Below are 15503 nucleotides of genomic sequence, written 5' to 3'. Positions count from 1 at the left end.
TGGCATTTCTCTGCTAGCTTTCACTGCAACTGGTGAACGCAGTAGATCATTCAGCAGCCTTTACTGCTGCCGGTGTCCTGATCTGGACAGCAAAAAGGGCCCGTCCTGACGGAGTGATGACGTTTCACCACTCCACTCAGGATCCGGTTACCCAGTTTCAGCAGTTCCTGCTTTAGGAGAGGGAGAGAGGAAGAAAACAGCAGCGTACAAGAAGACGATTCTCATGTACAGTTCAACTAATGGCCGTCATTCAGGCCATGGCTTTCTTGAGCCTTAACTTAACAGGCCATTAGTTCACTCCAAGAATGAAATCCATATGAACAACTTCAAATGGATAGGTCCTTTCATGTTGTATCTGCAACATGTCGGAAAACTCCTACTAAAAAATTTTTTTTAAAGGGTATTTAGTATTTAATCCTCATGATGTATCATATGTACCCCTACATACTCCCACTCCCTCCTGTTGAGCCATAGAAACTCCCTATGGCTCAACTTAGCCACCAGGGGGAACAACTTCCTTGGAAGCACTATTTCGCATGCCAACAGGAGTGGGGGTTACGTGTCATCAGACCCCCTCCTTGTTGACTTCTCCCTGGAAGGGTCAGGCTGCCAGATTCAGGCTCCCCAGAGTGGCCCTCCCACTTCTTGACCTTCGCACCCTGGCAAGTCTGCAGGTCTGACTCAATGATTCGGTAACACTTTATAATAACTACACACTATTAAGCATTAGTTAAGCATTAGTTAAGCATCAGTAAATGCTTAATTGATCATGAATTCACCATTAGTAAAGCATTATTCATACAATACTAAGCATTAATAAACACAGTTATAAACCTTACAACTATACACTATTAACCATTAGTTAAGCATCAGTAAAATGCTTTATTGATCATGAATTCATGATTAGTAAAACAATATTCATACATTACTAAGCATTAATAAACACAGTTATAAACCTTACAACTATACACTATTAACCATTAGTTAAGCATCAGTAAAATGCTTTATTGATCATGAATTCATGATTAGTAAAACAATATTCATACATTACTAAGCATTAATAAACACAGTTATAAACCTTACAACTATACACTATTAACCATTAGTATGATGCTTAATTGATCATGAATTTATCATTGGTATAGCTGGATTCTCATACTTTGTAAATGATAGGTTAACCATTTATAAATAAGTATTATATGTCTGTTAATGGTTCATAAGATCATTTAGAATGTCTAAGTAAATTATATACGAACCATTTGTATGTATATTTATGCGTACATTTGTACACGGTTAGTGTTTTATAAACACTTTTTCATACTCAATGAATGATTTATTAAGGTGGTTACTACTCATTAGTTAATGGTTTCACGAGAGCCCATCTAAAGTGAGGACTATCTATGCCTTATAGGGCATTTATAAATGAGATAGAAGCAGTGATATACAAAATGTCAATTGGTTAGTGTTAATACATGTTTTATAAACACTTATTCATACTCAATGAATGATTTATTAAGGTGGTTACTACTCATTAGTTAATGGTTTCACGAGAGCCCATCTAAAGTGAGGACTATCTATGCCTTATAGGGCATTTATAAATGAGATAGAAGCAGTGATATACAAAATGTCAATTTTTATTTCAAATGAGCGGTAACACTTTATGCCCTTGCAGTTTAAAAACAAAATAAACATTTTTGTACTTAATGAAAATAAATTATAAACAATCTGCAATCTTTTAAACATGAAATGGAAATAAATAAACATTCTTGTAGTGTAAACAAAGTGCCAAAAATAACATTAAATAAAATCTTTATAAAAAAAAAAAAAAATCTGAGCAGGTGTGAAAACCTAATAATTCACCTCTCCTAAAAAATTACAGAAGTAACTAGTAATTAAAACATTCTGTTTTTAAACTACTGAACAGGTGTCAAAACCTCCCTAGATCACCTCTCCTACATACACTATGCCAACAGTGTATGCCAGCTGTACTGTACTGGTCAATAAGGTTGATGTTTGTTCATTGTCACAAGAGTGCTATACAGGACTGTCCCAGAAACTTAGAATATTGTGATTTTCTGTAATGCAATTACAAAAACAAAAATGTCATACATTCTGGATTACAAATCAACTGAAATATTGCAAGCCTTTTCATTATTTTAATATTGCTGATCATGGCTTACAGCTTAACAAAACTCAAATATCAAATATCCTATCTCAAAAAATTAGAATATTCTGGGAATCTTAATCTGTAACTTTATCACAATATTCTAATTTTCTGAGACAGTCCTGTATATCACTCTTTGTTGTGACAGTGAACAAATAACAATCAACCTTATTGACCAGTACAGTATAGCTGGCATACAGTATGTACACTGAATTTGTACTGTTAACCACCCTCCCCAATCTAACTACTTGTACTTTCGAGAAATGTCATGAATTAACCTGCCAAATGCGCCATCACGGTGTTTCTTTGCAAGCCATTCATTCCACTCAATCACTGCAAGATGGTCAGAAAGCAAAGTCTCAGTACGATTGCCCCTGAGCCTCCAGATCTGCTCCTTGTAGGATCTCCAGGCCCTCTCGATGTGCTGAGTATGGGCACCAGTGTGTGGATCTACATACCACCTGCTGTGGTTGACAGTGTGGTGATCATAGCCTAGTGCAGGGAGTACACGGTAGGCACGCCATTCGTCGCTGACAACTGATGAGCCAACCTTCACATGGTGAGCAATCAAGGGGACTAGATGGCCTCGAGTTCTTCTCTCTACCAGTCGTAGAATTGGCCTTGTAGAGGTTTGTTGTTGAGCGTGCTTCACACCCAGCATCCCAAAGACCCACTTCTTTCTTTTCCAGCCACCAGCCATTCTTCCTCTCCCATACTGATGCAGGAACAAAAAAAAAACAAACATGTACACAGATACAGTATGAACAAATACATTAGTTGACTGTATTTCACAATTATGTGAACTATTACGATAACGCACCTTTCTTTTGTGCCGAAAATGGCTCTCATCAATTACAACGAACTCCCTTCTTCCACCAATCTGCTGGCCTGTACGCCTTCTCATTCTTTCTACTGCAGTGACACAGACGTTCCTTATTCTTTTTGCCATTTTACTTAAAGTAGTTGAACTGCCTGCAATGGTGTCCTCCATCATGTCTATCTGCCGCAGGCGTAGACCCTGAGAAAATCTTCAAAGACAAAAAGAAATAATGTTTATTGTTAACATGTAAAGAGACTCTCAACAATGGTAAGGGATGGCAGGCAGACACAACAGGGCAAAGTTCAGGGTGTTTTATTCTCAGGTACAAAAGTGGCAATTTACTTGGGGCGGTCCCAACATGCCAGTGGGGAAAACAAAACGTACATCATTAATCCCAAAATACAAATTAACAGTGTATGATGAATTAATCCAAAAACATACAAACAAGCTAATTAATTAATTAAATTAATTAAACAAACAAAGAAAATGCAAAATCCATGGTCATATGAAAAGTTAAACCTTGAAAACATGCAAAACAGCTCCTCACAGCAACAGCAGGGCCAAAAGAATGAACTGAGGGTTTCACCTACTTTTAAACCCAAGCCTTCTTCAAGACTCCACCCACCCGGCATAAACCATTACAGTATTTAAAACTTAACAAACATGTACCTTTAATCAGGGTCCTCCCCTCTTTTAACAAATCAATAATTCCCAATCTATATTTTGTAATGTCATTTTTAACAGCATTTATTTACCATAACACCCAAAAAGGAACATTTAATTTGGTTTAATCCACCTGAACTCCTCCCTGATGCAGGTGGAATCAATCAGCAGCAATCAAGTGAGGGCTACAGTGACTATGGGCTCCCCATGGTCAAAATGTATAAGTGAATTTCCTTACAGGTGTTTTTGGACTGTATTTATCCTTGTGAGCTACTCTTTGTTCTATGGCCTCTGATGTAATCGGGTAGATTCAAGTGGACATATAGAGGGTGAGTAACACACAGCGGTGTCCGGGAGTGTGTATGAGTGAATGAAGGAGAGTAAACATGGCTTTATTATATTATGTTATGTTATTATGTTATTATATTATGTCATTTGGCAGATGATTGTATCCAAAGTGACTTACAATATCATATTTGAGCCCCATGTAGCGAAGAAGGGGCAAGGCGACCTGCACTAGTGGAGGAGCGGAGGGAGCGGTGCGAGGTCTGGAGTCTGACCATAGACTGCATGTATGGAGGAGGAATCAGGTGTACTGCCATGTACTGTAGGCTAGCACCAATGTCTTGAATTTGATGCATGCATAAGAACCTTTCGGTAAAAGTGACCTGCAAGTATGTGCATGGATTTCAGTAACTCAACCTAATCAAAATAACTGACAAAACATTCTATGCATGATTTTGCATTTTGTATGTTTTATGAGACTGGCAATGTAGTGAGCCTATGATATGTGTTTAATGTTAGGCTATTACTTGCTTACCTGTACATGAATTCCATCCATTTACATATGGAGATCTTCGAACGACTGAAGATAGACTTGTGTCTGACCGAAATTTGTTTCGGCCTGTGTGCTCCTTGTCGACAAACCCTAAAAGAACATAAAACATTTTTTTTTAAATAAAGGAAATACCAACATCCCCCACACCATGTAGGGAGTAAGGAGTTAACGTTACTGCAACTAAACTTTGTTTTGCTCTAAATCACTGGTTCTCAAACTTTCACGGAGGACCCCTAAACTCACACAAATTAGACCACAGATTCACATCTGATACCATTTCTGTGTTATTACATGGAGTGTAAGAAACCCATGGCCAGAATTGCCATACATTCTGTCATTGTGTTATCTACGGATGGAATAATTCATAATTCAATAAATAACTTATTCCCTTATTTGCTGGTAGCCCCCCCCCCCCCAAGGACGCCGCTTGTTTTGATACAAATGGCAGACTTGTAGTGGCATTGTTCTATCTGGTTTTATATGCCATTTATATGCCAGTACGCTATATTAAGAAACAGTAAAGTAATAAGTAGTGAAGTTACTTTTCAAATGCAGTAACTAGTGAAGTAATCTCATTACAAATTACAGAACTAGCAATAAATAACTAATTACTTTTTTTGACTATACTATACTTTACTATACTAGTAAGGACGTGAAAATAACAGACTTCTTCAAAGGATTAACAGACCTAATATATGAATATAAAAAAAATATAAAATATTCTTACCAAGCATACTGATCTCCACTGTTCACTCTCTTCTTCAATTCCATTTTCTGATGGCATATTCTGCATTTCATTTTTCTTTTGATAAGTTTCTTCTTCTGAAGCCACTTTATCAGCTTCAGGGATTTTTTTTGTGAAGTTTCCTTGGAAATAAGATTCTTTAATTTTCTGAATCTGCTCATCGTTTGCCAAATTTGAGGTTTTTCCACGGCCTGTTGATAAAGTAACTACTAACTGCCTTCTGTGTAGTCCGCTACATGAAACGATTGAAAAACCCGGGTTTTTTGAGCGCCCAGAACCGCGGAGGATTATGGGTATTGTAGGACTTCGCGTTCAGGACACTACTGCGCATGCTCCACACTCGCAGAGCAAACACGTTGCTGTTTCAAACAACCACGCGGATTGCAGAGGTGCTGGAGGTGATGGAAAACTCGGCGCCAACTCGAAAAGGCGTGCGGAGACGGGCACAAAAAAATATGGAGCCAGATACCGAAGACATGCCCGTGGATTTAACAAGTGGTGAGTAACTTGTTTCCTTTCGATGTCACCATGTACAGCAGAGGTGGGTAGTAACGAGTTACATTTACTCCGTTACATTTACTTGAGTAAGTTTGGGGAAATCTTGTACTTTTGGGAGTAGTTTTGAATCACTATACTTTTTACTTTTACTTGAGTAGATTTGTGAATGAGAAACTGTACTCTTACTCCACTACATTAGGCTACGTTGAGCTGTTACTTTTCTTTTATCCCCTCCGCCTACGCGTAATCATTGAAGGCTGATTTATGGTTCCGCGTTAGACCAACGCAGAGCCTACGGCGCTGCCGTCGAGTTAACGCGGACCAATAAATCAGTTACTCAGTACTTGAGTAGTTTTTTCACCAAGTACTTTTTTACTTTTACTCAAGTAATTATTTGGATGACTACTTTTACTTGTACTTGAGTCATATTATTCTGAAGTAACAGTACTTTTACTTGAGTACAATTATTGGCTACTCTACCCACCTCTGATGTACAGTTACGTTAGGTGTGTGTGTGCGCGCCCGCGTGTGATGGTTAACTCATAGACATATATAAAGGCTAGATGACTCGTCCGCGCTGCTGCGACGTCGTCACACGGCGGCCATCTTGCCACAGGAGACTCGCTCACTCATAACATTGTGTTTAATGGTGCATGTACTGCTTAAACAACCATAACTTGCTCAATTTTCAACAGATTTTCAAACTGTGTTTTTTTTATGAACGTCAGAGATGTAGTTATGACACTGCATACTTGTGAATAATTATAAACATTGAAAAACGTACTTTTATATGAAAATAACCAGAAACAGATAGCTATGACATGGTATTTATATTAAATCAATATTTCTATAGTATTCTTAGTAATATTTATATTTACATTATAACATGTATACATATATATTATTACCATATAACGTGTGTGTGTGTGTATATATATATATATATATATATATATATATATATATATTTTATTACATTATAACATGTATGTATATGACATTATAACATGTGTGTACACATGTTATAATGGCATGATATAAATACATCATAATGTAATAATATATAAACATGTTATAAGGTAATAATATATGTATATATGTTATAATGTAAATATAAATATTACTAAGAATACTATAGAAATATTGATTTAATATAAATACCATGTCATAGCTATCTGTTTCTGGTTATTTTCATATAAAAGTACGTTTTTCAATGTTTATAATTATTCACAAGTATGCAGTGTCATAACTACATCTCTGACGTTCATAACAAACTAACCTGTTTGAAAATCTGTTGAAAATTGAGCAAGTTATGGTTGTTTAAGCAGTACATGCACCATTAAACACAATGTTATGAGTGAGCGAGTCTCCTGTGGCAAGATGGCCGCCGTGTGACGACGTCGCAGCAGCGCGGACGAGTCATCTAGCCTTTATATATGTCTATGGTTAATTCATTCATCCGATATAGACGATAGATTCATTCAATAATGAACTTTACTTTCTATTAGGTGTGCCCATGGCCCCGACTAAACGACTGGCAGAAAAAAAAATGGAACATGAGTTGGAAATGTGCAAACTGAAGGCAGAGTGGCAGCAGGAGAAGATAAATGAGTTAAGAGAGGAGAGAGATTATTTGAAGGAACAGTTGGCTGCAGGTAAGTCAGAAGACAGTCAGTAGGTTTACATGCGGCAGTTCAATCGGGTTTCTTATCGTATAAGACATCGTTTTGACTTTAAAACTGCATGCAAACACCTGAACCCCATCTATTTCGGACCTATGTCGGACATTTATTAATGGGGTTGCAGCACCTACATAACCCGTTCACAGTCGGAATGTTAACGCCATGTTAACAGGGGATCGGATATTGCAGTCTGCGTATGCTCGATAATTTCCTTATTATATTTTATATTATCTATTATATTTTATATTATAATATAACAGTTTGACGGTTATTAGAGAGAGTTGATTCGAGTTAAGTTGTGCATCACTGACATAACTGGTCCATCACAACTCAGATAAACTCAATTAATGCACTCACTAAATAAATGCATGCAAAACAAGCTTAAAAATGTGTGATTCCTTATGTTTGAATTTGTATCTGTTTTTACAGCTCTTAAAAAAGATGGCACAGCATCCACCTCCACCCTGGACACAACATCCACCTCCACAACCCGTTTGTCTTCACATTCTTCTGACATCTCAATGGAATCCTCCTCTGAGAGCACCTCTGACTCCTCCTTCGACATGTCCTCATCAGAGGACAAGAAGAAGAAGAGGAGGAAGAAGAAGGGGAAAGGGGAAAAGAAGCGGAAGAAGTCAAAGAAAATGAACACAAAGACACGTCAGAGAGGTAAAAACAGATGAAAAATTCTAGATCTGTATACAAAAATGAACAAATGCAGGTATCATTTGACTGGAGATGTTTTGATATACTACTTGGTACTGGTCTATTTCTGCCAATAAAAGGTATTTTCTGATGCCCAGCCCTAGATAGCCTTTGCGATTGTTAGTTCTGCTAAGTTGTACTGTAACAAATCACATTATGGACAGAGAGGAGTTACCTGGGAAAATCATGTGCATGTAGCTGTGTATGAGTTGAAAACATTCTGGTCTCGCATCAGAGTTGGACCCCCAATTGATATATATTTCAAAATTTAAAAAAAATAGCTGATCTACAAGCTCATAGATTGTAGATCATCTATTTTTGAATTCAGTGTAAAATAAGTTTAAAGTGGTTTAAACAGATTTTGATGCTTTTCTTATTTTATATTTTACTTTACTTATTTTTGTTTATTATTTCATGTTTCTTCTTGTTCATGCAATTATTTCTGAGTTAAATTGTCCCAAGCATAGCCGATGACAACAAAATGCATCCATGCAGCAATGCATAGCCAATAGGCTGGTTGCCAACTGATATTTTCTCCATGCAAGTGTATCGCTTGTAATGGGCAGCAACTGTCATAATGTAGATTCAAACTAATTGTGTGTAGGTGAGTTTATGTGTGTGTAAACCTTAATGTGGATTAAACTAATTCTATGTTCTCTGAATTGCAGCCCAAAATCCAAACCAGGTGGTGGCCCGGTACACCAAAATACTGAAACTCTTCAATAAAGGAGGGACCATGTCTGCTGCTTTCAGTCGGGTCAGCGTGGACCGCAACACGGTGGTGGCCAATGCTCCAATCGCAGAGCTGTTCATTGCTGCACCTAGCAAGTACAACGAATTGATTGAGGACTACAATGTTCGACGGGCGAAACTCTCTGCGTTTGCTATACAATGTGAGGCTGCAATTAAGCAGGACCCAGACGTACAGGGTGCAATCCAAGCCTATAAGGCTTCTGGAAAGCTGCTGCCCATCTCGAAAAAGTGAGCTTTGGTGCTGGGGTAGGAGAGTAGGAGAGGTGTTCTAGGAAGGTTTTGACACCTGCTCAGTAGTTTAAAAACTATGGAGCCAAATCAAGGCCAACATTTTTGCTAATTTGAAAATAAAATTTGAACCTGAAAATTCTTTTTTAGAGTTTAAATTTTTATTTTCAGTTTCACTTTTTTTTTTTTTCCAGTTTCAGGCTTTTGGCCCCGATCTGGCGTAGGGGGTGTGGCATCATGAGTGACGGCAGAACAGAGAAGGCGGGGGACGTTCCTCAGTCATGTTGCCTTCAGGAAACGTAGGTTGCAGAAGTTATCAGTAAAAGTATGATTCAACACTGTATATACACCATATTCACGTGATTGGCAGTGGAAAAAACGGATACTAGTGACACATTTCTGTTTTAAAAGCTGTTTTAGACCGTACTTGGTAGTATGTGGAAGTGGGAAATGTCAAACTTTTGGCTGTTGAACTGTACAGTCTGGCATAGTTTATTGCTTTTATACTGCGGTCTGTGTCAAATACGGTCTAAAACAGCTTTTTAAACAGAAATGTGTCATTAATATCCTTTTTTTCCACTGCCAATCACGTGAATATGGTGTATATACAGTGTTGAATCATACTTCTACGATAACTTCTGCAACCTACGTTTCCTGAAGGCAACATGACTGAGGAACGTCCCCAGCCTTCTCTGTTCTGCTGTCACTCATGATGCCACGCCCCTCTCAGTTGATGCCACGCCCCCCATGCCAGATCGGGGCCAAAAATCTGAAACTGAAAAAAAGAAGTGATACTGAAAATAAAAACTGAAATAAAAAGATTTGAAATAAAAAGTTCTGATACTGGGGAAAAAAAATTGAACTGTAAAAAAAGAATTTTCAGGTTCAAATTTTTTTTTTCCAATTAGCAAAACCTTTGGCCTTGATTTGGCTCCATTAAAAAAACAGAATGTTTTAATTACTAGTTACGTGAATTATTAGGTTTTCACACCTGCTCAAATTTTTTTATTTTTTTATAAAGATTTTATTTAATGTTATTTTTGGCACTTTGTTTACACTACAAGAATGTTTATTTATTTCCATTTCATGTTTAAAAGATTGCAGATTGTTTATAATTTATTTTCATTAAGTACAAAAATGTTTATTTTGTTTTTAAACTGCAAGGGCATAAAGTGTTACCGTTCATTTGAAATAAAAATTGACATTTTGTATATCACTGCTTCTATCTCATTTATAAATGCCCTATAAGGCATAGATAGTCCTCACTTTAGATGGGCTCTCGTGAAACCATTAACTAATGAGTAGTAACCACCTTAATAAATCATTCATTGAGTATGAATAAGTGTTTATAAAACATGTATTAACACTAACCAATTGACATTTTGTATATCACTGCTTCTATCTCATTTATAAATGCCCTATAAGGCATAGATAGTCCTCACTTTAGATGGGCTCTCGTGAAACCATTAACTAATGAGTAGTAACCACCTTAATAAATCATTCATTGAGTATGAAAAAGTGTTTATAAAACACTAACCGTGTACAAATGTACGCATAAATATACATACAAATGGTTCGTATATAATTTACTTAGACATTCTAAATGATCTTATGAACCATTAACAGACATATAATACTTATTTATAAATGGTTAACCTATCATTTACAAAGTATGAGAATCCAGCTATACCAATGATAAATTCATGATCAATTAAGCATCATACTAATGGTTAATAGTGTATAGTTGTAAGGTTTATAACTGTGTTTATTAATGCTTAGTAATGTATGAATATTGTTTTACTAATCATGAATTCATGATCAATAAAGCATTTTACTGATGCTTAACTAATGGTTAATAGTGTATAGTTGTAAGGTTTATAACTGTGTTTATTAATGCTTAGTAATGTATGAATATTGTTTTACTAATCATGAATTCATGATCAATAAAGCATTTTACTGATGCTTAACTAATGGTTAATAGTGTATAGTTGTAAGGTTTATAACTGTGTTTATTAATGCTTAGTATTGTATGAATAATGCTTTACTAATGGTGAATTCATGATCAATTAAGCATTTACTGATGCTTAACTAATGCTTAACTAATGCTTAATAGTGTGTAGTTATTATAAAGTGTTACCAATGATTCTCTAGGGTTGGATATCTATGTCCCTCAGAGATCCCCCCTCCCATCACCAGATTAGATGGGGCAAAACCTTTAAAATTCTGTCTCCCACCGTAGATTAGACTACAGAATTTCTCATTGAAAAACGTTCTTACTTCAACCCAAGTGGGTTATGGTCTTATTAAAGTATCACCACACAAAAACTGTCAGTGCAGCAACTCTCCTGCAACGTAAACAGTAGTCTTCAGTGAACTTATATATATATATATATATATATAAACAAATAGTCCTAGTCACAAAACGTCGGACTGAAAGGAATCATCCTATCAAATAATGCCTTCTCAACTGTTGTTGAGCTCTATTTTCCCCAAATCAAAAGAAATGCCAGAAAATTGTCATAAAATTGTCAGAAAAATTATCTCCAGATAAATCATGAGTACTTATAAAAGTCTTCAGGAGATTCCTAATCTTCTGTTTGCATGCTGCAACGCAAATGCATGCTCTTCTATGAAAACTCATAGAAGTCTTAAGAAAATTGTGGGATAAATTCCCATGCGTAAACTACACATAGACAAAAACCCACTAACATTAAACACAACTTCAGATCATCTGCATGTGGGTTTGTGTATCACTGCAAATGTGTGAATTTTTTCTCCTCAAACTACACTAACTAAGCTCAATTGGTGCATTTTAAATTAACTCACAACCTAGATGGTAGCAACACTGATCACAAATGTACACATTTTCAGTGTGAATAGCTAATATGCACTCAGAGTTCTTCTTTTCTAAAAAGATTGTACAACGGGTTTGTTACTCCTGCATACAATCCTTTCTGTGTAAAATATCACTGACATACAAATGACAGTAGGCTAATGAACACACCCCCTTCCACTGTATTCCAAAAATACAGCGGCGCTAATTTCATTGTACAAAACCCATCCTCTGAAGCTGTCAATCATCAGTAGTGATTTCACAACAGACAGAGTAAGGACAAATGATTGATTTGTTTTACATTCATGTCACAAACAACCCAATCATTTTATCTCATGCTCGCAAATTGCAGGAATCCCATTTCCATACAATCCAAGTCAAATACAGTGTTACAAAAGTAATCTGCAAATTAAATGGTGAATTAACCCAATTTAAACCTTCTATGATTCTATGCCCTCATTCAGGGCTTAGAATGATAGAACAAACTATATTATTCCACATCTCTACGTCTCCTCCAAAAGGAGAGCTCACTTCACTTCACTTCACCACTGAAAACCCCCCTTTTTCCAGAAACACAAAAAAGTTCTCCCTCAGACACAGAGCCTTGCAGCCGCTCGTAAAGCGCTGCACCCACTGCTGGAGCACGCTTTCACACACACACACATAGCGCTGTAGCCTTACACACACACACAGAGAGTCACACACAGACACAGAGCTTTCGGCTGCTATTTGTATCATTTTAACAAAAACTTCAACAGAGAGGAAATTCAACCCTCAACTCACGGACATGTAGTCTCCAAATGAGAAGACACCTCCCTCTTAAGCTTCACTAAGCCTGTCATCTCATGCAGCTCTTCGTAAACGTGCAGCCACACTGCAGCAGCACTTTTACACACACAGACAGTGTCTCTCACATACACACACACACACACACACACAGAGGGAGAGAGAGAGAGAGAGCTTGTCACACACACAGAGAATCACATCCTGCTGCAGCCCCCACTTCTCCCCTCCCAGTCTCTCATCAATACCACCTCTCTAACCCATTTTTACTTCTTGTTTTTTCTTTTAGTCTTAAATTAGTTGATTTTCTTCTTTTTAAGTTCCCTATATTATTATTTAGCAAGATTTGTCTCCATTTTCTTAAGTTTGAGGACGTCTCCCCATCAATTAAGCATCTTTTAGAGATTCTTTAAGCATAAATTTCAGCTTAACCACGCCTCTGCTATTTTTCGTCAGTTATTTTCTTTCCTAAGTTTCTCTCAGAACACAAGTTTCCTTTTTCAACAGTTTGGTTTTAGCCTGATATTTAGTGAACAATTAAAATTTTTTCCTCTCAATTTTGGAAACCCCACATTGAACAGACATAAACATCAGACAAACATTAGACAAACATAAACAAAACCATTAAAAATCACTCCAAAGAAACCTCCTCTTGTTATTCTGTCGGGTCCGAAACCCCCGTGTTGGCCTTACGCACTGCCCCAGGCATAGTATTTTTAGAGGCCCCTATGCCTTCTATAAAAATCGTGTCCCCGACCTGCTGCCAATCACCTCTTTCACTAACCTTCTTGTTAGCACACAGAATTTCACTCTTATTTTACACAAAAATACTTCAATACCCCAGGTATTAAGTAAGAGGAGTTTTCTCACCAGTCTCCAAGTGCTTTCCCCTGGCTGGGAAATCTCGTCGTCTGGACTCTGGAACAGCGCAGACCAAATCTGGGCCCGTTCCCTAAAGTCGGAAACGCTGTCGACAGATTTTTAGATGGCCTCCTTTGACCGTACGCCGTTCCATCGCCAGAACTTGAGATCCCGGGTTTCGGCACCAAATGCTAGGTTAAAAAGTCATCACAATATTATAACTTAGAAAAAGACACCGGAGACCTGTGGAATGATCTTTCAATGGCCTTCTGCAGAAGTTTGGAGAGAAATCCTGAGAAGCTTTAGGCAACACGGCCCTCCTCTTTCGAGCTCGTCAGAACTTCTCTCAACTGGCTGTCTGCAGAGCTGGCGCTTTTATTCAGCACGGAGGACAGGAAAAACCATATTTGGTAGATAACAGACGTTGGGGGTGAAAGACACCCAATAGTAAATAGTTGAATGGACAATAGACAGAAACAGATGGTCAAATAGATCAGATGATGGTTGAAAGGTCACACATGTGAAACTTAAACTTTAAAGAAACACAAAAGGTCAAAAGGGTCAAATGCCTCCCGGAACTAAAACAGGACCTCTTTTAGAGGTTTGAACAGATGGTTCTAAAGACAATGGGGTATTTGTTGGACATCTCAAACTCAGGAAGGGCTTCGCTGTCATCTGTTAACATGTGATAACCAACAGTCAGCTTAAAGTAAACCTCGGACAGATGTGTCCATCTGACAATGGTTCAGTTGACCAACCAGGAAGTCAGCAGTTTTAACCTCCTGAGTATCAAAGCATGTCACGATAAACAGGCAGTTTTCTGATTCTGATTCTTCACAGTTTCACAATGAAAAACTTGGATTAATCTCACATTTCCCTCCTTTTTTATCATTTTGAAACTTCAACAGTAAACAAAATAAAACACTCCAGTGTCATCGTAAACATACAGGTAATGAAAACACAGGACAGTACAAAGACAGTAATAGTCGGAATCGGAATCGTAATCTCAGTCATTATGTCAGCATGACTCAGTAGTGAAAAAGTCTCTTCCATTCCTTGGACTCCTCTCCTAGTTTGTTGTCGCAAGTCAGTTTGACTAGTCTTCTTCTTCAGGCTGGGCTGGCGAGATAGGCATCAGTTGATTACTTCGGCGGGCAAAGGTTGTGGTACCGCCCGACTTCCTGCACTACTCGAGCCTGGCATTTCTCTGCTAGCTTTCACTGCAACTGGTGAACGCAGTAGATCATTCAGCAGCCTTTACTGCTGCCGGTGTCCTGATCTGGACAGCAAAAAGGGCCCGTCCTGACGGAGTGATGACGTTTCACCACTCGACTCAGGATCCGGTTACCCAGTTTCAGCAGTTCCTGCTTTAGGAGAGGGAGAGAGGAAGAAAACAGCAGCGTACAAGAAGACGATTCTCATGTACAGTTCAACTAATGGCCGTCATTCAGGCCATGGCTTTCTTGAGCCTTAACTTAACAGGCCATTAGTTCACTCCAAGAATGAAATCCATATGAACAACTTCAAATGGATAGGTCCTTTCATGTTGTATCTGCAACATGTCGGAAAACTCCTACTAAAAAAATTTTTTTAAAGGGTATTTAGTATTTAATCCTCATGATGTATCATATGTACCCCTACATACTCCCACTCCCTCCTGTTGAGCCATAGAAACTCCCTATGGCTCAACTTAGCCACCAGGGGGAACAACTTCCTTGGAAGCACTATTTCGCATGCCAACAGGAGTGGGGGTTACGTGTCATCAGACCCCCTCCTTGTTGACTTCTCCCTGGAAGGGTCAGGCTGCCAGATTCAGGCTCCCCAGAGTGGCCCTCCCACTTCTTGACCTTCGCACCCTGGCAAGTCTGCAGGTCTGACTCAATGATTCTCTAGGGTTGGATATCTATGTCCCTCAGAGATCCCCCCTCCC

At 38.0% G+C, this 15503-nt stretch overlaps 2 protein-coding genes across 2 annotated transcripts; one reads left to right on the top strand and one right to left on the bottom strand.

Annotated features, from left to right (window-relative positions):
• Positions 1–2237: 2237 nt before the first annotated feature.
• Positions 2238–4523, bottom strand: LOC133462763 (uncharacterized). The gene is made up of 3 exons (XM_061744190.1): positions 4468–4523; positions 2985–3192; positions 2238–2879 (listed from the first exon to the last, which is right to left on the bottom strand). The coding sequence occupies exons 1-3, from the start codon at positions 4482–4484 to the stop codon at positions 2409–2411; spliced, it is 696 nt and encodes a 231-aa protein (XP_061600174.1). The 5' UTR covers positions 4485–4523; the 3' UTR covers positions 2238–2408.
• Positions 4524–7244: 2721 nt separating this feature from the next.
• On the top strand, positions 7245–9100 carry LOC133462839 (coiled-coil domain-containing protein 106-like). Its single transcript, XM_061744289.1, has 3 exons — positions 7245–7383; positions 7840–8079; positions 8784–9100. The coding sequence occupies exons 1-3, from the start codon at positions 7245–7247 to the stop codon at positions 9098–9100; spliced, it is 696 nt and encodes a 231-aa protein (XP_061600273.1).
• Positions 9101–15503: the final 6403 nt, after the last annotated feature.

Source organism: Cololabis saira, chromosome 16, assembly GCF_033807715.1.
Source record: "Cololabis saira isolate AMF1-May2022 chromosome 16, fColSai1.1, whole genome shotgun sequence".
Taxonomy (NCBI): domain Eukaryota; kingdom Metazoa; phylum Chordata; class Actinopteri; order Beloniformes; family Belonidae; genus Cololabis; species Cololabis saira.
The sequence above is the reverse complement of the archived record's forward strand: the minus strand, read 5'-3'. Positions and strand labels throughout refer to the sequence as shown.